This window comes from Sciurus carolinensis, chromosome 11 (genome assembly GCF_902686445.1).
Source record: "Sciurus carolinensis chromosome 11, mSciCar1.2, whole genome shotgun sequence".
Lineage (NCBI taxonomy): Eukaryota > Metazoa > Chordata > Mammalia > Rodentia > Sciuridae > Sciurus > Sciurus carolinensis.
The window spans coordinates 119,555,179-119,580,477 of NC_062223.1; the positions used below are offsets into that span (position 1 = coordinate 119,555,179).

At 35.0% G+C, this 25,299-nt stretch overlaps 1 protein-coding gene across 7 annotated transcripts in view; it reads left to right on the forward strand.

The window, feature by feature from the left end:
• Arhgef12 (Rho guanine nucleotide exchange factor 12) overlaps nucleotides 1-25,299 on the forward strand; it is a 140,432-nt gene that overhangs the window by 97,506 nt on the left and 17,627 nt on the right. For all 7 annotated transcript variants that reach the window (XM_047515997.1, XM_047515990.1, XM_047515992.1 and 4 more), the window contains 16 exons: nucleotides 1,455-1,565; nucleotides 1,850-1,948; nucleotides 4,751-4,793; nucleotides 5,097-5,202; nucleotides 6,350-6,487; nucleotides 7,197-7,229; nucleotides 7,548-7,662; nucleotides 8,493-8,598; nucleotides 9,860-10,072; nucleotides 15,187-15,319; nucleotides 16,374-16,409; nucleotides 16,738-16,892; nucleotides 17,845-17,991; nucleotides 19,068-19,153; nucleotides 22,983-23,108; nucleotides 24,681-24,795. In XM_047515997.1, coding sequence (XP_047371953.1) covers nucleotides 1,455-1,565; nucleotides 1,850-1,948; nucleotides 4,751-4,793; nucleotides 5,097-5,202; nucleotides 6,350-6,487; nucleotides 7,197-7,229; nucleotides 7,548-7,662; nucleotides 8,493-8,598; nucleotides 9,860-10,072; nucleotides 15,187-15,319; nucleotides 16,374-16,409; nucleotides 16,738-16,892; nucleotides 17,845-17,991; nucleotides 19,068-19,153; nucleotides 22,983-23,108; nucleotides 24,681-24,795 — 1,762 coding nt within the window. The remainder of the gene's footprint in view (nucleotides 1-1,454; nucleotides 1,566-1,849; nucleotides 1,949-4,750; nucleotides 4,794-5,096; nucleotides 5,203-6,349; nucleotides 6,488-7,196; nucleotides 7,230-7,547; nucleotides 7,663-8,492; nucleotides 8,599-9,859; nucleotides 10,073-15,186; nucleotides 15,320-16,373; nucleotides 16,410-16,737; nucleotides 16,893-17,844; nucleotides 17,992-19,067; nucleotides 19,154-22,982; nucleotides 23,109-24,680; nucleotides 24,796-25,299) is intronic.

A 25,299-nucleotide genomic window follows, 5' to 3' on the forward strand; every position in this document is an offset into this window, starting at 1 on the left:
CAAGTTATAGAGACTTGCCTTGAACTTTCAATCCTCCTGCCTTGACCTCTGGGATTACAGGTGTGTGCCACCATACCCAACTGTATCTTTTTATTTTTTTTTTATCATGGTAGTGGGAATTGAACCCAGGGCCTTGAGCATCCTAGACAAGTGTTCTACCACTGAGCTGCATCCCCAACTCTTTTTAATTTTATTTTGAGACAGAGTCCCAGGTTGCCCAGACTGGCTCCAATATTGCAATCAGCCTCCTGAGTAGCTGGGATTACAGGTGTGCACCACCATGCTGGTCAATCTGTGTATTTTTTTTTTTCCTTGTTCTTGCCTTTATTACACTAGTTAGGACTTCCAATATGAGGATGAATCAAAATGGTGAGACATCCTTACCTAATTCCTGGTCTTAGGGAAAAGCATCCAATCCTTCACCATTAAGTGTGTTAGCTATAGGTATTTTGTAGATGTTCTTTATTATTAGGTTAAGGGTTATTCAGTTAAAGATTATTCCAAGTTTGCTTTGAGTTTTCATCATGACCAGATGTTGAATTTTGTTGAAAACCTGAGTTGATCATGTGGTTTTTAGGATTTAATCTCTTAATGTATATAGTAAATTACATAGATTAATATTAGAATGTTGAACCAGCCTTGTATTTCCAGGATGAACTCCAGTCAATCATGTATTGTCTTATATTGTATTTAATTCACTTTTATTTTTGCCAAGAATTTTTACCTCTGAATTCATGAGGGATATTGGTCTCAGATTTTCTCTTTTTATGATATCTTGTCTGGTTTTGATAGTCCGATAGTGCTGGCCTTAAGAATGATTTGGAAAGTGATCTCCTATTTTTTGGTAGGTATTATGCAGAATTGGTATTTGCTTTTTTTTTTACTTTGGATTTTTAAATTTGTTATTATTTGCTTATAAACTTTCTTCTTTATATAAATGTGAAAATCATTGGAAATTGTAATGCTAGTTTGTCTTAAGTTTATTACCATTTTCTGTGTTCAGAGTATTTAGGGATCATATGAATATTCTAGAAGATATCTTAATTTAAAATCATACAGCTTCATTTTCCACTGCTCTTTCTGTGATTAGCCCAAAAGCAAAGGAAAAACAGCTCTTTCATTGTTAAGCAAAAACCTTTTCTACATTTTCAGGAATGTTCTTATTTTTCACTTACTGATTTGAAGACATTATGTGCTCCTTGATGATCATTTCCTAAACTTCCATTCTCCTGAAATAGTCTTCTGATCCCAGGAAGTGATTAATTTTCAGAGGAAGAGGTTCAGATTCCATGACCTATTTTTCTAATAAATTTTAGTGAAATTTTTAAATGAGCTTTTTTTTTTTTTTTAATAGAGATCAAAGTGAAATTTGGATAGCTGTGATCAGTTAAGCTTATATTGCATTTCATGTTTGTATGTCAGAGTTATCGATGTATAATTTTTTTCTCCTCTAGATCAACGGGCAGTGCAGTTGTTTCCAGAGCATTGAGTTGCTAAAATCTCGCCCTGCTCACTTGGCTGTTTTCTTACACCATGTAGTTTCACAGTTTGACCCTGCAACATTGGTAATTTATTTTGCAATTTAACAGATTCAGTCTTTATATTCATTTACATACCTTAGAACTTTTTATGTCTACAAGATTTCATATAAACAGACGTCTTTTAGTGTTCCAAACACAAAGGCAGATATAAAAGATACTTAAAATGTTATTCATTTTTTTAAAGACCTCATTACATGGTAAAAACTATATTGTTGATGTTGTTCTAAATATTCATATTCAGTAAGGTCCTAGCAGGTTACCTTTTTGGGTGATTTTTCACTTTCTTTTCCTTTCTTTCTCTATGACAGCTCTGTTATCTCTATTCAGACCTGTATAAACAGACCAATTCCAAAGAAACTCGTCGCATCTTTCTTGAGTTTCATCAGTTCTTCCTGGATCGATCTGCTGTAAGTTTACATGTTAATATTATCTTTGTTTTAGTACATTGATTTATTGTCCTGCTGTTTTCAATATTCTTTCCCATGTTTTTGGACTTTTTTGTGCTTTCAGATATCTATATTATATCTCAATTATTGATTACTCTACTTTTTAAAATAATTTCTTAAATTAGTTTTTGGCATAATGAATTCTCACAGTATATTTTAGGGGATATATGTGTGTACTTTTGTTTTTACATATGCATAATGAGAATGAGGGAATGAAAAAGAACGAATATGATATAAATTACATTAATATAAAATGTGGTAGTCCTAATATATATTTATATATACATATACATCTATATTTATAGGATCCATACACACACACACACACACACACACACACACACACACAAACACACACACATTTATTTGTTAGTATTCCAAGGGATAATTGAACTCCGGGTAGCCTCTTTGAAACTTAATGGCACAAATTTAACTAAAAAGTGGTGGGAAAAAAATCTCACATACTGTGATTAATGATAAAAGGACTTTAGTTTTACTAATAGAAATATTGGTAAGGGTTTTAAACTAGTACATTTTATTGTTACTTGCTATAAGCAAATAGCAGTTAGCCCTTGATGCTTCCTTGGGTGATCATGTTGCCTGGCTCACACCCTTTCACATTTCATTTCTCTTAGATGGACTGCTTCATACCTTTTCTCTCCTAAAGCATCTGTCACTTCCTATTCTAGCTTTTTCTCAGCTGATGATCTTGCTATCCTCTGAAAAATTTAAAGTATAGAGAAAAGAACTTCTACCAGTCATATCACATACTTCCATCATATCATGTACTCTGCCCTTTATCTGCATACTATTGAGGAGTTGTCCAACTCTATTCATGGCCAGCTCTACTCTTTTTACCCAGTCTGTTTCCTTATAACTTCTCAAAGACCTTGCTCTAGCTCTTCCCTGCCATCCATCTTACATTGTCAATTTTTTTCCCTGTTGAGTCATTACATTAACATGCAAACATTGTTATTTCTTTTATCTTAGAATAAACATGCACATTTTGACTCCACTTCTCCCTCCAGTTCCTACCTCATTTTCTCTGTATTCCTTTACAAAGTTGCCTACATACTTTTTTATTGCTAAATTCAATTCCCTTTTCCACAAGGCCTTCCCTGACCAGCTTACTAAATCTCACTCCCTTCACTGTAACTTCTGTGTTTTTTTTGTCCATAGGACTTTTATTTTTTTTTATTAATTGTATTTATTTATATTTCTGCTCTGCTGACCTGAATATAAGCTTCATTCAGACTGTATGATGCATTGTCTCCAACACTGACATTTCTGGCCTCTATTCTATTCAGTGACTTACACTGTCATTGTTTAAAATATTAGACATGATTTTTGTTAAAATAGCTTATTGTCATGAAGAAATGACAGTATGTTTAAGTATGTTTGAATTTCTCATTTTGTGAGAGAGCTCCAAGCCAAGTCAAAACTTTATTTTGCTGCTCATGATCTGTGAGTATATCAGCCTTAAAGTGTAAGAAGGATTGGTTAATTTATTAATTATCCTTTAATGCTACTGGTCATATTTATTTCACATAAATATTCACATACACAAATGAACTTTTACACGCTTTTTTTTGTACTTGTACTAGAAAGACTTTAAAGAAAACTGATTTGAGTTAATGCTTGGCAACTTAAAGTTCTGCAGTCCATTTCATTTTTCTTCAAATGAATATGAGAGATCTCATAATGTCTTAGTGGTGACTTATTTTCAAATTTAAAACTTGGTATAACTTTATGGGAATTGTTTAATTTCTAGAAGTATATGACAAAATAGGTATTTAGTACTTTATGAGCATGAAGAGGCCAAGATATTCTTCTGAATATAGAGTAATAAAGTTTTTTCTCAAATTGTTGGAGGGGAAGGAAACACAACATTGTGCTTATGAGACCAACAAACTAGTTATTATGGGGAAAATCCTAGCTAAGAAGAAATAAATTCTAAGACTTTCACTTTAGTTAGTTCAATAGCAAAAACTATAGACAATTAACTGATTAAAGACTCTAAAAACTCAACATTGATAATCCAATACTTTCTCATTGGAAATGTGACTAAATAAAATCCTTACAGGTTTTTAAGTTTACATTGCGAAATGATTGGGAGTATTGTGATCTGTAAGGTGAGCATCTCAAATCCAGGAAATAAACATCATAGTTGTATGAGTCAGTTTTCCTATGACTATATACACATAGTTTAGGTTTTACCTATATTAATTCAAATGATGTATAACTCATTGTATTAGCTTTGGCTTCCTAAAATCATTAGTTAAGCCTGGTACAGTAGTGCATGCCTGTAATCCAAGATTGGAAGGCTGAGACGGGATTGAAAGTTCAAGGCCAACCTCTGCAATTTAGCAAGACCCTGTTTTGAAATAAAAAATAGAGTGGGCTGGGGATGTAACAGTGATAGAGCACCCCTGAATTCAATCACCAGTAGCAAAATGAAAGAAAGAAAAGGAAATCAGAGCCCATCTATTCACTAGGAACGAGTGTGACACTGAAATATTCAGTCATTCAGTAAAAGGACTGTAGATATTTCCTTCATAGCATAATACTGGGAAAAGGCTCGTTTTTAAGTTTAAACAATAGAACATTCCAGGACTATGAGTTTTGGATGAGTAAATGAGCTCATTTGTGAATATACCTGTCAGAGTAGGCTTCCTTGTTTTATCTGTTTATACCAGTACTTATAAACACTATGGAAAGAAAGTCTTTGGTACTGTTTCACCTCTTTTTTGCATTTTGTTTTAGCACCTGAAAGTTTCTGTTCCTGATGAAATATCTGTAGATCTAGGTAAGTTTGGAGCGCCAACATCCTGCAGAATTATGTAGATATGTAACTCATCTCAGTTCTAAAGGTTTTATCTAATGCCTGGTAACTGGTTAGTCACCTGAATTACAACAGAAGGTGAGTCTATAATAAATTTTAGGGGAAATGAAATCTGAATTCTGAGATAAAATGCATGAACTCCACTAAACTTCTCTTTGGTGTTCTCCATGATAAATTGGTACAAAGTAACATTGCTGTGTTGCCAGTGACCATATGTTGCAAAGAACATACCTTTAGATCAAATAATTCCTTTCCTTCTTTATGCAGAAAAGAGGAGACCTGAACTTATTCCTGAGGATCTGCACCGCCACTATATCCAAACTATGCAAGAAAGAGTCCACCCAGAAGTTCAGAGGCACTTGGAAGATTTTCGGTAGGCTTGGTGGTAGATAAAACCTGATGTGGTCATTCTGAATTAATTTTTCTTAAGTAGTAAAAGTTACACATTAAAAAACTTCACTTATCAATTAAATAAACTCAGTGGTCTTATCCCTGTTGTTAAACAGGAAAAAACAGTTTGGAGATGCCTCAAAAGATTAGGAATGGAACCACCATATGATCCTGCCATTCTACTCTTTGGTATTTATCCAGAAGATCTAAAATCATACTATATGTATACTATAGTGATACATGCACACCAGTATTTTTAGCAGCACAGTCCACAATAATCAAGTTATAGAACAAGCCTAGATGCCCATCGCTAGATGAATGGGTAAAGAAAATGTGGTGTGTATATACACAGTGGAGTTCGCAGACATAAAGAAGAATGAAATTATGTCATTTGCTGGTAAATGGATTAAACTGGAGAACGTCATGCTAAGTGAAATAAGACAGAATCAGAAAGTTAAAGGTCAAATGTTTTCTCTCATGTGGAAGCTAGAGAGAAAAAAGGAATAAAAAAGGAGGAATCTCATGGAAATAGAAGGAAGAGCAGTAGAGTTAGAAGCAGAGGACCGGGGCGAGGGAGAAGGGAAGGCAAAGGAGAAAAACTGGGGAGTAACATTGACCGAATTATGCCATGTCTTGTATGACTATATCACCACGCATTCCAATTTTATATATAACATATAAATTAAATGGAAGATCAGTAAAGTAGAGGAATGGGAGGAAGGTAGGGAAGGGTTTATAGTGCTAGGGATTGAAATGGAGAAAACTATGTTCTGTGTCCATGAACTCCACTATTAAGTGTAACTACAATGCACTAAAAATTAAAGTAATAATAAAAAAATTGTAATGAACTTCTGGAGTCAAAGGGTTAGAGTGGAACTCAGAGTCCACAGTCTTCATTCCATGTGCTTTTAGGATTTGAGCTCACTATTGTGTCTGTTCTAACTGTGTTCTTTCAGGATATGTATCTTTGAATGATTGCCTCTAGGATTTTGTCCCCTCTCACATTCTAGGTGATGTAACATTTTGTCTCTTCCTAGAAACTCATAGCTATGGAGACCTTGATGAAACATCTACAGAGGGAGATGGTTTTTCCCTAGGCTACCTCAGGAGATTTCTTCTATTCCCTTTAGGCAGAAACGTAGTATGGGACTGACCTTGGCTGAAAGTGAGCTGACTAAACTTGATGCAGAGCGAGACAAGGACCGGGTAATTTTGGAGAAGGAACGGGCATGTGCAGAACAGATCATTGCCAAAATCGAAGAAGTGTTGTAAGTAACAGAAGTATATGTGGTAACGTTAATATTGCTTGAAATACTCCGAACCAGTGTAAAAGGGCAGTCAGCGTATATGTGGAGCTGTTTATATTGTCATAATACTTAAGAAACTACAATTTTTTTTCTTGATATTTCATTTTAGATAAAGTTCTTAGACTGTGGATGTAGCTTAGTGTTAGAAGATTTGCCTGGGATGTGCAAGGTCTTGATTTGATCCCCAACATCTCTCTCTCCTCTCTTACATACACACACAGTTTTTTTTTTTTTTTTTTTAATATTTATATTTTAGTTGTAGGTGAACACAATACATTTAGTTTTAATTTTTATGTGGTGCTGAGGATCAAACCCAGGGCCTCACAAGTGCTAGGCGAGGACTCTACCACTGAGCCACAACCCCAGTCCCACAGAGTTCTTGTGTTTCTTTTCTGGGTGTTGGTAAATAGTAACACTGAAAATTCTAATCAGTGAGCCAAACCAGGTGAATGCTGATTTTAATTCATAGACTTTGGAAATATTTCATGTGCAGTTGATGATGCGTGTGAAAGTAGTAGAATTCCTGTGGGGGTTAGGGTTCTCTTGGTATTTTACTCTAGGTGACACGTGTAAGGTGGGATACAAATCATTTGGTTCTGTTGTTCCAGGTGTCTTGAGTTCAATAGCAAATTTTTAATTATGTTTCATTTTTAAACATTTGTGTTTTCAGGATGACTGCTCAGGCTGTAGAAGAAGAAAAGAGGTAACATAACTGTCCTCACTCCCCACCCCCAGAATTTTAAGAAAAAAATAATCTTTCTTTTGTCCTGTGAACCCTAAATTATAATTGATTTTTAATTTGAAAATGGACTGTGGTCTCCCCCTGGTGGCCTGTGTTATATTTGATTAATATTCTAGTGACACAAGAGTAGATTCTTTGTGTGTGCAGTGAATATATCCTAATTTTTTTTTTCTTAATTAATTTTAAGAATTCCATTGTTGGGGTTTTGGAAATCATTTGATGTCTTTATTCTTACTGACCCTCCCTTCTCAGAAGTCTTATTTTTATTTAATTCTCCAGTTCCACAATGCAGTATGTTATTCTCATGTATATGAAGCATTTGGGAGTAAAAGTGAAAGAACCTCGAAATTTGGAACACAAGCGGGGTCGGATTGGATTTCTTCCAAAAATCAAGGTGAGACTTGGGAGACTGAGGCAGGAGGATCGCAAGTTCAAGGCCAACTTTAGCAACATAGCAAGGACCTAACTAAGCAACTTAGTGAGACCCTGTCTGAAAGTAAAAGAGAAGAAGCACCCCTGGATTCAATCCCCAGTACAAAAAAAAAAAAAAAATCAGGATGAGACTGGAATGATAAAGTGATCAGGGTTCAGTGTTGCTTTACATTTGGTGCACTGTTTCCCTGCTTCTTAATATTTGCTAAATCAGCACATTAGCACTAGGCATAACAATAGGTAGATGTGGTTCCTGTTCTTAAGAAACTCACCATCTGGTGATAAAGATATGTAAGTCTATTATTAGATAGTGTGAAACATGAAAATAGCAATTTATACAGAGTGCCATCTCCAACTGTTGTTGCCTTATACTTTTAGGGTACCTGTCATAGTTTGTAATCATTTGTGTTTTGTTTCATGTTGCCAGATTTTAAAACTGTGAGGTCAAAGACCTTCCTCATTATTATATCCCCAACTTTTATCATAGTGCTTTCACATTATGAAATTGTTGGATGGATAAATGAATTGTTTAGAACAAACTCCTTGTAAATGTGTAAATTCACCCAGTTAATAAGCTCCTGGTAAAACTACCCTTTTATTTCTCAAAATTATCATCTCTAAAGGGTTTGAAAGACATCTTGAATTTGAGGTGTCCGTAATACTGTATGCCAACCTCTGACAAGTGTTCTGTGTGTTTGTACTAACCATTAGAATTGCATTTATGTATTTGAAAGCAGCAAAAGAAATCTTCTGTAAGGTGTCTCTTGTCTCTTTGATATATCTCAACTCTAGCAAAGTATGAAGAAAGATAGAGAAGGCGAAGAAAAAGGGAAGCGAAGAGGATTCCCTAGCATTCTTGGACCCCCAAGGAGACCAAGTCGTCACGACAATAGTGCAAGTATGTTGAAGTTTGAATTGCTGCATTCCCTCCATTCCATGCAGTATTTACATCAGAGACTCATTGGCTAGAATGGGTTGTTGGAAGAAGGTGTTCTTGAGATGATGTCACTGAACTTCCAGCATGCCTCATTTCCCTTCAGTGCTTTTTCTGACCTTAGTACCACTATGTTGTGTAATTGTCATAAGCATCTTTAATGGCAGTATTCTATTAGATGTTCATGATATGATTTACTTATCTCTTCTGATTTTGTTTGCATTCAAGTTGTGTTTGTTAAATTTAAAAAAACAATATGTGCATGAGTCTCTCCACCATCCTTTGTTTAATCTCATTTATTACTCTTTCTGTAGTTCTGTTTCTTCACTTTTCCATTGTGCTCTATTTTCTAATCTCCCTCTACCTCACTCCCTGGGCTAGTGGAGAAAGATCAGCCACTAAAGAGGACTGCAGGAGAATTGGGGATAGTGGTACACTGGGAAGGGCAACCAGGTCACATGGTGCTTCTTATCATTTGAAATTACTGGTAGAAATGGGGTTGTGGAACAGTGATACTGAGTGTCTCCCATGATGTGGAATTCTCACTCAAATGCCAGTAGTGCCCTGATTGAGAAACACTGAGAAGAGGTTGAGAAAATGGAGAATTCCACAGATACTGTCATGATCTCCAAGGCATACAGAGGATGTTTTCAGAATTTGGAAAGATGTGAGGATGCACAATGCTGTGGATGATAATCTGAATGTCTGCAACTTCTCATGAACAAGGATAATGAACAGAATAGGGATAAGTGTGGATGGTCTGAAACATGTTGTGATAATGAAGTTGTGAGTGTTAGGGAAAAAGTGAAGTGGGGCTTGCTAAGCACCCACAGAGATTAAGGGCTTCTTTTTCATTCTTACACTTGATACAGCTCCTTATGTACCTGTTCTGTCTCTCGGCATTCCCTCACCTTTGCTCTCCTCATCTCCTTCACTTGTGATCCTTCTGCCTCATCCTCTCACCGTCAACTTTGACCTTCTCACTCCCTTTTCTGTTCATTCTCTATCTCCTTATCTCCCTCCTCTCCCTTTCTCTCTTTGTCCACCTCTGCTCCTTTCCCTTTCAATCCCTTCTTTCTTTTTCTCTGTTCCTTGCTCTGTATAATAATACATTTTATTTTTTTCTAGGGCCCATATTCCAGGCATTTTTTTCAGATATTTTTATGTTTCTTCTTTTTTAGAGCTGTTTAGCAACACAAATTATTAACCATAATTTTCTGTTCAGTTGGCAGGGCCATGGAACTACAGAAGCCACGCCACCCTAAGCATTTATCCACACCCTCATCTGTGAGTCCAGAACCCCAGGACTCTGCTAAGGTGCGGCCGTGTGGCTTAGCAAATGAAGGAACAGACATTGGATACCTTCCTGCCAATTCCGTGTCCTCTGTGGCTTCAGTGTCCACTCTTTCCCAAGAAGGAGGGAAAGAGAATGATATGGGTGAGCCAGTGCTGTAGTTCAGCTTAACATGATGTTAGACTTTTAAACAAATATTCTAATTGTACAGTGGAGAGGCAGATATTTTAATCAGAACCGAGCCCCCGTTTAATTTGATTTTAACATTTTAGTATTCTACAACCCATGACAAATTTATGCTGCATGATAATTTGTAGTTCCCATCCATCCAAAAATATTGAGCTCTTTGTCAAATATTAGCTTTATAACAGATGTCAGCATACAATAATTATACACAGATGCTTGCCCATTACTGCTTAGTTATATGGGGGAGATAGTTATGCAAGTGAAAAATTCAGATTGTGTTAAGTCCAAGAAACAAAGGTAAGAGAGGAATATAGGGAACTGGGCAGTAGTTAAGAGGCAGATATGGGAAATGGGGTGTTCTAAAGACTTAAAAAATCTGAGATCCTGAAGATTTTTTAAAATGTTTAATGAGAAGCCAACAGAGAAAAGAGGTTGACTGTGTGGGAGAGAGTATAAGCAATAGAACAAAGCTTTGAGACTATAAGAAGAGATGATGTGAGGAATGTATATAAAGGGCAGGTCTGTTAGCTGAAAGTTTTAGTTAGAGGGTCAAAGGAATTTGAAGAGTAAAGGAGGAAAAGAAGTAATTGCGGTAGAGAATTAGGAAAGGAACTTATTATCATATTTCTTCATACTTGTTATAATGAAGGCTTTCTTCAGCAAGTGTGCTTGGAGAACAGCTGGTTTTATTTGAAGAAGGGAATGCCCATCTATACTAGTGTTTCCTAAGACTGTTCAATTTCTGGTGATAACATGATCAAGGATGAGACTATGGGAGTGGTCAATAGGATAACATAGAGGAGGTTACCAAGGATGAAGAAGGCAAAGACCCAAGGAGACAGGAGTTTGAATAGCTTAATATACATAGATTTGGAGGTTATCTAGTATGATTTGAGCATGGAAAGAAGTGTGAGCCAGCAGACAAATGTTGAGGGCTGCTAGATGATCGTTGTGAGGAAGGAGAACATCTGATAATATATGGAGAGTACTTCAGAGGAGCAAATGATTTTCCAAGAACACAGCAAGAATGGTCTAAAATCATGTATGGAAGAGGAAGGCTGCTCCTCATATCTCCACAGTGTAAGACAGAAACATTAGTTTCTATTTGAGAGGATTGTGGCAGTAGCTTACCCTTGTGGAGTAAGCAGTTTTCTATTTAAGGAAAGGAAGTGGGGGTGACATTTGGAGAACTGTTGGGATTTTGTCAGGTATGGAATTCTGAAGGTGTCAAATTGAGTAAATGCATTCATATTTCATGGCTCTCATGACTCATTGAAATCAAAATAGTGGGTAAGTTACTAAAAATTAGGAAGAGAAAGAAAGTAGAGGAAGGAATTATGTTTTTAACAAATATTTGGGAAATTGAAAGTGGACAAGAACTAATTTAGTGGCTAAAACAACATAGAGGGGACTGGAGTCACAGCTTAGTGGGAGAACACTTGCCTACCATGTGTGAGGCACTGGGCTCAATTCTCAGCATCACATATAAATAAATAAAGTCCACTGAAAACTAAAAAAATATTAAAACAACATAAAGGAAGTCAGAACCCATAATTTGTTTAAGGAGTCCAATGTAGGAGCCAGTCTGTCCATTGAAGCCATGGAGAACCTTTGGGCTCAGAGTTAGCATTTGTAATGGAGTGCATAAGTAAGAGATAGAGCTGCGGTGATGAATGAACCGGACCTCTAATCAAACAGCTGTGTCAGCACCTTCTGACCCCTGCTTTATAGTAGTCTGTTATTTATGGAGGAGAAGAAACCCAGTGTGCTCTTTTTAAAAGAAATTAGATGAGAGAGTTACATATTTCATCGAGTTGATGCCCTGGAATTCTAACATTTGGGCACCGTGTAGAGCCAGGCAATAGGCGTGCCAAGGACTCACTCTGCTTAGGGCTCTCAGCTAGAACAGAACTGTTTCCATACAGCAGCAAAGAAAGCCAAATCAGCTGCCTAGTCTTTCATTCTTAAATATGAACATCATTATTCACTCTTGGAAAAATTTGCATATTTGAGTCAAGACCTAGTATAACATATAATACCAGATACATTAAACAGTGACACAAAGAGAGAATACATACCAAATAGGAAAACTGACCCTAGAAGGAAAAGATAATTTTGGTAATAGACAAGAACTTTTAAAAATACCTCTAAATTAGATAGTATATTTCAAGACATTAAAGAAGTTATTAAATCTATAGTGCAAGAATTGGATTCTATGAAAAAGAAGAGCCAAACTGGGCCTGCTCCCATAATTTCAGTGATTGAGGCAAGAGGATCATAAGTTTGTGGCCCACTTTAACAACTTGGTGAGACTTTGTCTCAGAATAAAAAATTAAAAGAATCAGGGATGTAGCTCAGTAGTAAAGTGACCCTGGATTGAGTCCCCAGTACCCCCGCCCCACAAAAGTTTAATGTAACTATGAAATACAGTACAGTGACTATTGTATAGTTATTAATTGCTGTGTGATAAATTACTCCAATGACTTCAACACAAAATTATTCATTATCTTACCTTTTTGGTGAGTGAAGAATGTGACAACAGTTTAGCTGGGTGGTTTTCGCCAAGGGTCTCTTTAAAGGGTAGGAAACCCCCTTCTTAATGCCTCAGCTCCTCGCCCCATGGATTTCTCCAAAGAACTGCTTGAGTGTTCCATAACATAGTAGCCGACTTTCCTTAGAATGATCCGATACAGAGGACAAGAAGAAAACCACCATCTTACAACTCAGTCTCTGTTCGTACACACTGCCACTTCTGCAGGTTGAAACCAAGTCCCTGAATCTGGCCCACACTCCAGGAGAGAGGAATCAGGATCTACTCCTGAAGGGCGGAGTATCAAAACATTTGTGGATGTATTTTCAAACCATTACAGTTTCCAGTATTTAAAGCAAAAAACAAGTCCCTGAAAGTAAAGGAAGTATTTCATAATGTTTATAAGAAATACCAAAAGATAGAAATTTGAGAGAAAAGAAATATATAGAGAACTACTACAGAGGTCCAACATCTGTCTTTTTCACTGAAAGTCAGCAGAGGACATGGAGGAGTGGTAAAGAAACAGTAGGAACTAGTTTCCCAGAGTTGAATTTTAAAAAGCACCTTTTCACATAGAAAGGACTCACTGAGAACCAACCACAGTCCTGTGTCCCTTAATGATGGGAACACAGTCTGAGAAGTGCATTGTTAGGCAATTTCATTGTTGTGCAACTCTTATAGTGAACATAAGCAAGTTAAGATGGCAGGCCATCATTAGACAGTGTAATCTTTTGGGACCATCATATTTGCAGTCCATTGTTGATTGAAATGTTATGCAGCACATGATTATATATAATGAATGATTTTTTAAAAAATCTATACCTAAAATGTTCTCAGAAATACCAGTGCATCAGGAATAAATCCTAAAATCTTTTAAGAGAAAGGAAATAGTGATTATGGTGCTTCAGACTTCTCATAACACTGAATGCTAGGATACAAAAGAGCAATGCTTTCAACTTACTGAAAGAAAATGGTTTAGACTTTTAATTTTGCCTCCACCTAAACTTTTCATCAAATATGAGGAAAGAATAAAGACATTTCCAGATGTGCAAGGATCCAAAGTTTAAACAAAATGCATACTTAACATTGACACTACATACTCCAGCAAAGTGAGAGAAAAATTTAGAAAGAAAACGTCACGGGATCCAGAAATAGTCACAGGAGAGTGGCAAAGGGCAATTTTAGGATGATAATGATGATGTCACAGGCCAAGGGAGTTACTGCATTAGACTGAAACAAACAGGCCACAGATAAGAAAAGTGGGGATTTTAAGCAACTGATAGTATGAGGTAGCAGATGAAAATTTTGAGACTTAATAAAATTTATTTTTTATCAATCAAAAATTACTTTTTATCAAAGTAATTTTGTCAAATATTACTTTGACAAAAATGAAAGTATTTAGAGATGGAAATAAAAACGGTTGTTAAGGAACTAAGTCATGCTTTGAACAGGAAGCAAAATAAAATGGCCTGATCTTAAAGCAATCGGTAGATGATGAGATTCTGGTATAATAAACACTCTATTTCAAGTGGCCAGGATTGCATCATTACACCAGTAAAAAAGAAAATATAATCCTAACTACTGTTATCTTTGAACCTGACAGGGATAGTATGTATATGTGTGGTATAGACTGTATATGACAGTATATATATTCTCATAAAAATGAAGGCACACTGTGTTGGTTTTCAAACTTTTAGAATCTTCCTTCTAAGCAAAGGATAAAATATTTCATTGTAGATCCTCTTAATGATGCAAATGAAAATGCAGTTGAAAAAAATACACAGTAGAAGTAAAGAAAGAAGTAAAGAAGCATGTGGACACTAACTCTCTAATCTGACATAAAAGAGAGTTGAAATATTAGCTGCTTGATGGAACAAAAATATAGACATATTACATTTAGGTCTTAAACAATAACCCAGGTAGTAATAAACTTTGAGAAGAAATGGAGGAAAGTGAAGGTAGAAAGTACAGGTGAACAAAGTCCCCAGAGGGTAAAGAAATAGATATTACCTAAAGATAATCAAGAAAAAGAAGTAAGAAGTTGTTATTTGGAATTGGGCCACCTTAATAACTACTAACATCTGCATCATTATAGTTAACATTGAAAGTGTGAGTGCTGGTGCTGTAGCTCAGCATAGAGCATTTGTCTAGTGCATCCAAGGTCCTGGGTTCAGTTCCCAGCGCTGCAGAAAATAAGCTTCCATCGGAAATTATGGAAAAAGGTTGGTTCTGGAGGTGGAAAAGTGGGAGGTTGTGCTTCAATTCATTTGCTTTTCTGAACTGAACTGTTAACTCAGTTGTTGTCATGTCTTATGTTGATTTTTAAGAAACTACTTAAAATTTTTTCCTATTTATGTTTTAGTGCATTTTAAAGTTTTATGTATTAAAATTTTGGTTCTAGCTAACTTGCATATGTTTAGTCAAGAATGTGACTATGGATGAGGCTGAAGCCTTTCTAGGGACTTGATTTTTTGTTTTGTTTTGTTTTTGTAATCAGTTACTTTATTAGCACACTTCTAATGCCTGACTTTTGTCTTTTCAGGATCAAAACAAGTTGGAGAAACACCAGCATCTGGAGACTCATTGGATGGCACACCTCGTACTCCCAATACCATCTTTGATTTTCCACCTCCTGCATTAGACCAAGTGCAGGAGGAGGAGTGTGAGGTAGAAAGGTGAGATCTGAAAGAAGTTTAGGGCATTGCTTAAAGTGTTTTGAATTATATTCTATCTGTGTGCCATCTAGCATTTTTTTCTTATGTGGTATTCTGAAAGAAGTAGCACTTGTTGGTAGTAAATATTAGATAGGTACTGAAATTTTCTTCTGATTTATTTTACATTAAATATATTCTATACCTGGGAGTTTAACCCATTTTTCAGTATCCTTGATATTTTTCAGTATCCTTGATATTTTTCATGTTGACTTTTAATAGCAGCACTATTTATTCAGAAAACTAGAAATTACCCAAATGTCTACTGACAATAGAATGGATAAAAAAGACATTCTGATATGTGGTCACAAAGTAGAATAATACAGAGCAAGGAAAATGAAGAATCAACAGCTATGAGCAACAATGTAGATGAGTCTCACACACAGTATTGAATGAAAGAAACTAGACATGAAAAAAATTATACTACATCATTACAAAATATAGAGGTCAAAAATAGGCAAAACGAATCTGTGGTGTTAAAACTCTTTACTCTTGGGACACGGGGTTCCAACAAGTGGAAGGAGGTGAAAAGGGAATTTCTGGTTGCTCGTAGTATTCAGTTTGTTGACTAGGTGCTGTTTGTCCAAAAATGTCAGTCCAGTTTGTGAAAATTCATTCATATGTATGTTTTTAATTTATGCATTTTCTATGCAAAAAGTTGGGGAAAGATAAGAAGGACATATTCCAAAACATTAACAGTAAATACATCTGGTTGGTAGGAACATGGATTTTTCTAAAACATTTTTTGACATATTCATGTATATTCCAACTTAATAATAATCAGGTCTTGTTATTTCAGTTTGAATAAAATATTATTGCTTAAAAATGAACTGTCTAATCAATTATTGTAATTTTGGGTATAAAGAAATAAATATTATAAAAATTGGGATTCTAACTACCACAAGAATTTTCCATATAATTATAGTATACCGTTGAGTACCAATCCCTTGTAAAATGTTAAGTATTTTCTGAATTCAAAATTATATATCATGTTGACTCTTATTCTCCACTCGTTTAGGGTGATGGAACATGGGACACCAAAACCCTTTAGAAAGTAAGTAAATCTTAAGTAGCTTTGAATAAAGGCACATTTTAAGAACTAGAGCTTTTCCCCCTGAAGTTCCAATCTTGAATGAAAAGAAGCCCTATAAGCAAATCTGTTAAATTGTATAAAGTTCTTAATATACACAAATAATTCAAAAGATATACACTGAGGTGTATATAACATATATAAGCTGTTTTGTAGGACAGGAGGATATTTTAGGCTTTTTTGATGAATCAAATGCAGAAATCTGACTGATTTACAGTAATCTTAAGACTTGTGTAGCTTCATATTGTCCACCTGAAGTCCACAAACAAAATTTGTCATTTTTCTTCATTAGGTTTGACAGCATAGCCTTTGGAGAAAGTCAAAGTGAGGATGAACAATTTGAAAATGACCTAGAGACAGATCCACCCAACTGGCAGCAGCTTGTTAGTAGAGAAGTGTTATTGGGACTCAAACCTTGTGAGATCAAAAGACAGGAAGTGATTAATGGTGAGTTTAATTAATTTGTTTTTGTCATTCATGTATATTGAGTTTCATCAGAATAAAGCAAACCCCTCAACCCTGGAGTGTGCTTCTTTTTCTCTTAGTCTTCTGTTTTAAACAAAGATGGAATTAAATCAGATAAATGATCCTTGAACCCTTCAACTCAAAAAATGCAAATGATATTATAATTCTTATTGATAATAGGAAAGAATATTTAGCCTTCAAGATATTCAGGATCTGTAGCATTATAGTTCAGAGTTGAATCATTGAGATATTTATCCCATCACTTTACTTTCAGATTAAGTTATTCCTTATGCATAGATTATGCATAGGAAGCTAAAAAGCCCAATGAGATTGAGTTAATTAAGATTATATAACTGATAAGTGAAAAGGGGAAAACTAGGATCCATGCCCTTTTGAACCCTGGTACAGCATTCTTTAGTTACTCCAACATGTATGTGACAGATATGTGGCATGAATGCTGTACCCTTTACTATTTCTAGAATGTGATTTGAAAAAATACCCTCCCTGTCTCTGACAACATTACAACATTGTGAAGTTACAGTCTAGCTGCAGAAATGAGATTTTATAGGAAAATTAGATAACCACTGTTATTTCTGAAGAAGTCTCAAGTCAAAGGCTATTGAGGCTTTCAGTTTTCTAATATTGTTGTTTTGATAGGTAGGTATTATAAATGGAAGAGTGGGGGTACGTTTAACTTTTAAGTACAAAATAGTTTTGAAGGATATTTTTCATTTGTCAACATTCAACTCAGAACCCCTATGCTGGATAATTTCATTGGGATCAAAGTGATTTCAGAGACATCCTTTCTAGATGCTAAATAATTATTTAACTCATTTGCTATCTAATTCCAGCTAAAAAGACTATTTAGTCCCATGGAATTATTCTAAGTAAGGAAACATCTCGTATCTCCCCTCCCTACTTTTTTTTTGCTCAGAATTGTTCTACACTGAGAGAGCTCATGTCCGAACTTTGAAGGTTCTTGATCAAGTATTCTATCAGCGAGTATCCAGAGAAGGAATTCTTTCACCTTCAGAACTACGGAAGATTTTTTCAAACTTGGAAGATATTCTTCAACTTCATGGTAAAAGAAACTGCCTCTGATCTTTGTTCCTACATTTCCTATGGAGTAAAGATTGGGAGTCTATATGGCAGCTTTTTGGTGTTTTTATATAATTTCATGTAATTTTGTAAATGTGTTCATGTTAGCATTCCTGAAGTTATATATGAGCACATAACATAAATGAAGAAATGATGGAATCTTCGATTAGATCCTTTTCCCCCACAATCAATCTTTTGCATACGAAGTGTTAACGTAGGGCTTCAGGTCTAAAGTCAGTATTTAAGCTAAAAACTTGAATAGTCAAAATTACCCTTAAAAATTTCTTACCAATTTCAGTATAAAAAGTTTTAAAAATATGTATCTCACATAATAATACACGTAGAAGTAGATTTTGTAAAGTGTAGTACGCAATATAGAATCCCATAGTGTGATAAATTTTAGGCACCGTTTTATTGTGTTGTTGCTTGAAACGCATTTTGTAAATATACAAAAATTCAATCTTGTGGCTTTCCCTGTTTGAATCATCTGCTTTTATAGTAGTGGTAGGATATTCCACTCTTAGTTCATCATTTCTTTATGACCCTAAATCTTCAATCTCTCTGTCAAGAGTATTATCACTTTCTACCAACACCGCCAACCACATTGATGCCCTCTACAACTTTGTGGATAATCTTAGGTTTCATCAGAATGTGTTGATAAGTTTAGGCCTGATTACATCTGTTGCCTGTAAACATGACACATTTTGAGAGGAACAGTGAGCAGAATCACCTATAGTGTTTATTTACACTTACGTTCTTTTTGAGCATGATTATAGGTGAAGTCTTGAGATTAAGTGATGTTTGATGCCACTGTACTATATGTACTAGTTTCTAAAAATGTTGTTTGATACTTTAGCACCTGTTTTTCAGGTTTAAAACACTGTTTAGACACTGTTTTACAATGTTTAGATGCATAAGCATGTGTTCAGATTTTTATTTAAGGAGAGTAGAAGCTATGCTATTCTAAAAATTTTGTTTTCGAACACTTAGTATCAACCTAAAGTAAGTGTGTACTAATTTTTTTTCTTTTCTTCTTAAATTTTTTTTTCTTTTCCTTAGTTGGGCTGAATGAACAAATGAAGGCTGTTAGAAAGAGGAATGAAACCTCTGTTATTGATCACATTGGGGAAGATCTGTTGACCTGGGTAAGGAAATTTTCTATTTCTAATGTGTTTATAGACATTTGATGATAAGATTCAAGGTTAAATAACAAAGCCTTTCCAAATATGCAAACCCATCCATTTTGCAAAGTTAATGCGAAGCTGAAAAGGGTTTAGAGTGTGTATACTCTTGATTAATGTGTTCTAATCAGTGCTCAAACTAAGTGCTATATTTTATTGAAATAAATATACTGGTCCTTTGTGTTTTAAAAAACATTAAAATGGATCTTAATGAAAATAAATGATACAGAATTTTAACCATCTTCTGTTGTTCACATCTTGAAATTATGCTCTATAATGAGATAATTATAGATTCATAACTGCTATCACAATAGTAGAAAAGTGAAAATTACTTAATTTTATGTACATTATAAGGAAGGAGTCCAAAGGCTGCAGTAGTTTTTTTTTGTTTTTTGATTTTTTTTGGTCAAATTCCATCTTTCTGTCTTAATTCCATGCTGTGAAAGGAGCTAGGGGACATAGTGACAATCAAAACATACATGTCTCCTGCCCTCGTATAACTTAAGTAAAACAAGGTGAATACAACAAAAAGGGAAGAATACAATTATTATGAGAATATATAGCAGAAGGACCTGAACTAGAACATATTGAAAACCTTCTTGAGGAAGGCATTTGATTTAAACTTTTTAAGGAAGCACTATATAGTTAAGGCGGTGAATAACAATAAAGTCTGTGACTTAGTTCTCAAAATGTTAACATAGGCTGACTTGGAATGGTTTAGATAGACTCACTAAATTTCATTTAGAAATTTACTTCATTATATATATTGCTTGAGGAAATGCCATGAGATGTTAGTAATTCTAAAATTGTAACTTAAAAAGATTAGAGATTAGAAAGTTAACTAAAACAATCTTTGTCTTACTGCTTTCATTGGTGGTAAGATCGTGGCCCAGAATCTCCTAATTTATTAGAATATCTCTTTTTTAACCACTCAAAACAGGAGCAGCAAATTCTAATCCAGTCTCACCTTGCACTTTCCATTGTAGACCCACTTTGGCATTAGTTTTATTAGGGAGATTTAATTTCTTTGAAAAATCAACTTATTCTATGGCTACTCTGATAATGTGACTCATCTTTCTTTCCTTTTTCTTTATTCTTTTTTTTTTTGTGTGTGTGTATGGTATTGGGGACTGAAACCAGGGGCACTCTACCACTGAGTTACATCCCCAACCCTTTTTATATTTTGATACATGGTAAATTGCCTAGGATGGTCTCAAACTTGCATTCCTCCTGTCACAACCTCCTTAATAGCTGGAATTGTAGGGTGTGCCACCATGGTCAGCTTCATCTTGTTTCTTGATCTCAGTGTAGGCAATGAAAATTATAACTGAGTGACTTCACAATACACCACTCACTTGAAATAGAAAATTGAAAATTTTATAAGACCATCATTTCCTTTTATAATATCATAGAGTATAGCATCCATATCTGTATGAAACTTGGATTAAAAGGTTGTAAGGTGTATGGATTTAAGATATTGCACCTTGATTCCCAAGTAGCTTCATTTGCATCTCCTATAAATAAGGTTTAACACCTAGTGTCAAGTGAAGTTTATCCTTCATAAGATACACAAGTGCAATTGATCCTCTTATCACAGCCCATTAGACTGCATAAATCTGTATGACAAAACAAAGTGGAGAAACATGAACAAAGTGGAACAAAAAGTTATTTTAGAACACATAAAAAGTAGTGTATTTTTGACCAGTATAGTACATCTATTAAACGTTGAGTTTGATTGGAATAACCACTCTGATTTTTTTTAACTGTTACATACCAAAGGTTCATTTAGTGGTCAGAAATTCTAAAAGCAAAAATCATAAACAGGCTTTAGATTTAGATTTTCTTTTTCTTTTTTTTTTTTTTTTTTTTTTTTTTTTTTGCAGTGCTAGGTATTGGACCCATAGCCTTACACATGCTGAGCATATGCTCTGTCACTGAGCTATGCTTCTAATCTCTTCCTGCTATTTTTTTTTTTTTTTCCCACTACTGGGGATTGAACCCAGGGCCTTGTGTTTGCAAGGCAAACACTCTACCAACTGAGCTATATCCCCAGCCCTCCTGCTATTTTTTAAAAGTTTAATTTTTTGAATTTTGAGTCAGAGTCTTGCTAAGTTGATTAGGACCTTGCTAAGTTGCTTATACTGACCTTGAACTTGCAATTCTCCTGCCTCAGTTTCCCAAGTTGCAGGTATCACATGTGTACCACCACACCCAGCTCTCCTGCTATTTGTTGAAAAATAATTTTGAAGAGTTTTTGTCCAGTATTGGTCCCTTAAAATCACTTAAATTTTTTGTAAAATTACTATAAAACAACTTAAGATTGGTGGCTTTTCTTCTGTAAACCCAGTTTTTTTTTTTTTTTTTTTTTGTGGTGCTTCGATCAACTAACATATCAAAAAAGCTTCCAGTCTTATCTTTATACATGTTGATAGTCATATTTATTTATTTTTGCAGTGCTAAAGATCAAACTTAGGGCCTTACACATGCTAGGCAAGCTCTCAATCCCTGAGCTAAATATCATATTTATAATAGAATAAAAATACAAAGTTTGACCTATTAAAAGCAATCCGTATGTGACCTACTTGAAGAAAAGAATATATCTTCAGATATACTACAAAGGAACTTTGTGCAGAATATCTTCATTTACAGACTTTTGAGAATGTGACTTTAAATGGAAGATTGTATGGAAAAGCTCTCTATAAATCATAAAAGCAGGACTGGTGATGTAGCTCAGTGGTAGAGCACTTGCCTATCATGCTTGAGACCCTTGGGTTCAATCACCAGAAATACTCCCCCCCCAAAACAAAATTATAAAGCAGTTTTTTTTTCAAATATAGAAGGGCTATTTAAATAATTATTTGTTTGACTTATAAGAACACCTTATTAACAAGTACTTGTTAGGTATCTCATCAAAAATGTAAAATTCTGTGGAGGAACGTTGGATTGTGTAGAGGGAAATGAAGAGAGGGGAGGGGGCAGCAGGGTGGAAAGATGTTGGAATGAGACAAACATTCCCTGTGTACATGTGTGACTACATGAATGGTGTGACTCTACATTGTGTACAACCAGAGAAATGAAAAGTTGTACTCCATTTGTGTACAATGAATCAAAACGCATTCTGTTGTCATGTATAACTAAATAGAACAAACAATAAAAAATTATAAATTCTGGCATATACAAACTTATATTTACAAATTTAAAATATTGGTTAAGAAGCATAATTTTTCATAAGAGGATCATAAGCTCATGGGTCTGCCCACCCTCCAACAAAGCCAGCACTAGCCTCTGCACAGATGAAGCAGTAATAATTTAATTTTCTCTCTACCCTGCCCTTTGTCACAGTGCATTTCATAGTGAGTAGGAAAACAAGCTAGTGTCCTAAGAATTTGCTTCCTGGAGCAGTAAAAAAAGTAATTCTTTTAAAGGTGTCAGGGTCTGTGAAAATGAAATTTTAATCTCAGTCTCCAGGCATTTCATGTCTCGTATTTTCTAAATGTCATCCTTTCTATCTGATTTGGAAGTGGTGTGGGCTGAAAGGTAGTAAGTTATGATAAGTTACCACCTAGAAAATATTGGTGTCTGATCAGAAAAGGTTTGGATGTGTCAGGGTCAGACCTTTTCTAGTGGAGAGCTATTGATACTCCTCGTAAATATCTGGTTCTATGTTTCTTATCAATTGAGAATACTTTCTGTTAGATTGTTGACAGCAAGGTGGTTGTCTCTCATTTTGCCTGGCCTTATGTAAGCTCAGTATCTCCTTCTCTGTTGTTTTTTTTCCCCATTCTTGGTACAGTTCAGTGGACCAGGAGAGGAGAAGTTGAAACATGCTGCCGCTACATTTTGCAGTAATCAGCCTTTCGCTCTGGAAATGATCAAGTCTCGTCAGAAAAAGGATTCTCGATTCCAGACTTTTGTACAAGTGAGTTGGATGTATAATGTAAAAAAGAAAATAATGCAAGTTTTAAACAATTACTAAATAAACTTGGGGAATTCTTAGTCTTTTACAGGATTACATTTTTGTCAACATTTGAAAAAAAATTTATCTTAAATTATTGAAAGGCATAAAAATGATTTTGGAATGATGAATAAAAAAATGTATGTCAGGATTATACATACATTTACTTGGTGTAGAAATCCACATGGCCCTGGAGGTTTTATCAGAAATTGAAACATGTATACTATTAAAAGAATATTGTTAAAGCATTAGAATGGGCTTATCTCAGGCCCGAGGAAAACTGTTAACAGCAGTCATACTCATTGGGGTAGGAGTTTACATTGGTATAGATAAGAGTTGATAACTACCACCCATAGGTAAATTATCCAGCCTTGTACCTATTTTTGAAAATAAAGTTTAATTGGAACACAGTTCTATGTATTTTATACTGTTGTATAATAAGTTACTACATTAAGTGGCCACCTAATGCAAATTTATTGTCTCACAGCTTTTGTGATTTAGGAATATGACCACAGCTTATCAAGATCCTCTTTTTAGGGTTTTACTAGCTGAAATCAAAATGTCAGTTAGAGTTGCAATTCTCATCTAAGACCCAGGGACCTCTTCCAAGCTCACTGGTTGTTTGAATTCATTCCCTTAAAAATGAATAACTGAGGTCCTTACCTTCCTGCTAGTTATTGGCTAAGGACCAGTCTCCTATAGACTGCTTCTCTTTGTTATATGATCTCTAGTTTACAGTTTATAGATAGATGTTTGCTTTCTTCCAGGCTATTAAGAATGGGGCTCTCTGACCCAAATTTCTTTTTAAGTTTCCTCTGATTAAGTCAGGCCACCCGGGATAATCTCCTTTGTGATTAACTCAAAGTCAACTGATAGTAAGCTAATCATAGGAATGATATACCCTTATGTTCATGAATTTCATCCACTCAATGGGATGGGATTATACAGGGTGTTTCCACCAGAAGGTGGGAATCTTTCAGTTTATCTTAGAGATTTATTGTTGTTGTTTTATTACATGAAGCAATGTTCATGCATTTATAGATTGTCTATGACTGCTTTTTTGCTCAAACAGCAGAGTCAAGTAGTTGTAAGAGAGACTGACCCTCAAAACCTAAATATTTACTAACTGGAACATTCCTGAAATGTTGTGGACTTCTGATATAGATGAACCAACTGGTGATCCATTGTGCCTACTTGGAATGACAGATAACAAATTAGTTAACCAACTTTTAATAGAAATGCCAGTCAGGAAAATGTACTTTCATATTTTGAATAGGTGAATGTAGATATTTTAACATAGGAAGGCAATTGTTAATTGTGGATGTTCTCAGTTAGTGCTTTAACAGATAACCACTGATAACAGGCTTCCCCCTATTTGTGATCAGAAGAGAAAGCAGAATCATGGTGTGTCAGTGATATGTCTTGGTATTTTTTTGTCTTGATTTAATAACTAGAATGCTATAGGTACTTACATGGTACAATGTAATTATTGTCCTAATAAGAATACAGATTCATTTATTTTCACTTTAATTTTAGGATGCCGAGAGTAATCCACTGTGTCGTCGTCTTCAGCTGAAAGATATCATTCCCACCCAAATGCAGAGGCTTACTAAGTACCCACTTCTTTTGGATAACATTGCCAAATACACAGGTATAGCATTCTCCCTGAAATAAAAAAGCCAAGAACCAAAAAAAAAAAAAAAAAAAGAATGTGTCCTTCTGAGTATTATCTCTCACAGAATTCTGGTGCTTGGATTTGGATTTTCTAACAAGATATAATCCAGTCTTCTTTAGTCTGTTGGATTTAATGTAATCTATTAGTAGCTATAGCACAGAGTTTATCAGACTGTGGATTGTGGTTCAAATCAGACTCACTGCCTGTTTTTTTTTTTTAATTTTTTTAATTCTAATTAGTTACGCATGACAGTAGAATATATTTTGATACATCATACATAAATGGATTATAACTTCTCATTTGTATATGACGTAGAGTTACACAGGTCATGTAATCATATATGCACATAGGGTAATAATGTCTGATTCATTCTTACCTCCATGTCCTCTCCTTTCCCCTTTTCCCCTCACTCATCTCTGTCTAGTCCAGAATACCTCTGTCCTCCCTGCTTCTTTTTGTGAATTAACATCCACATATCAG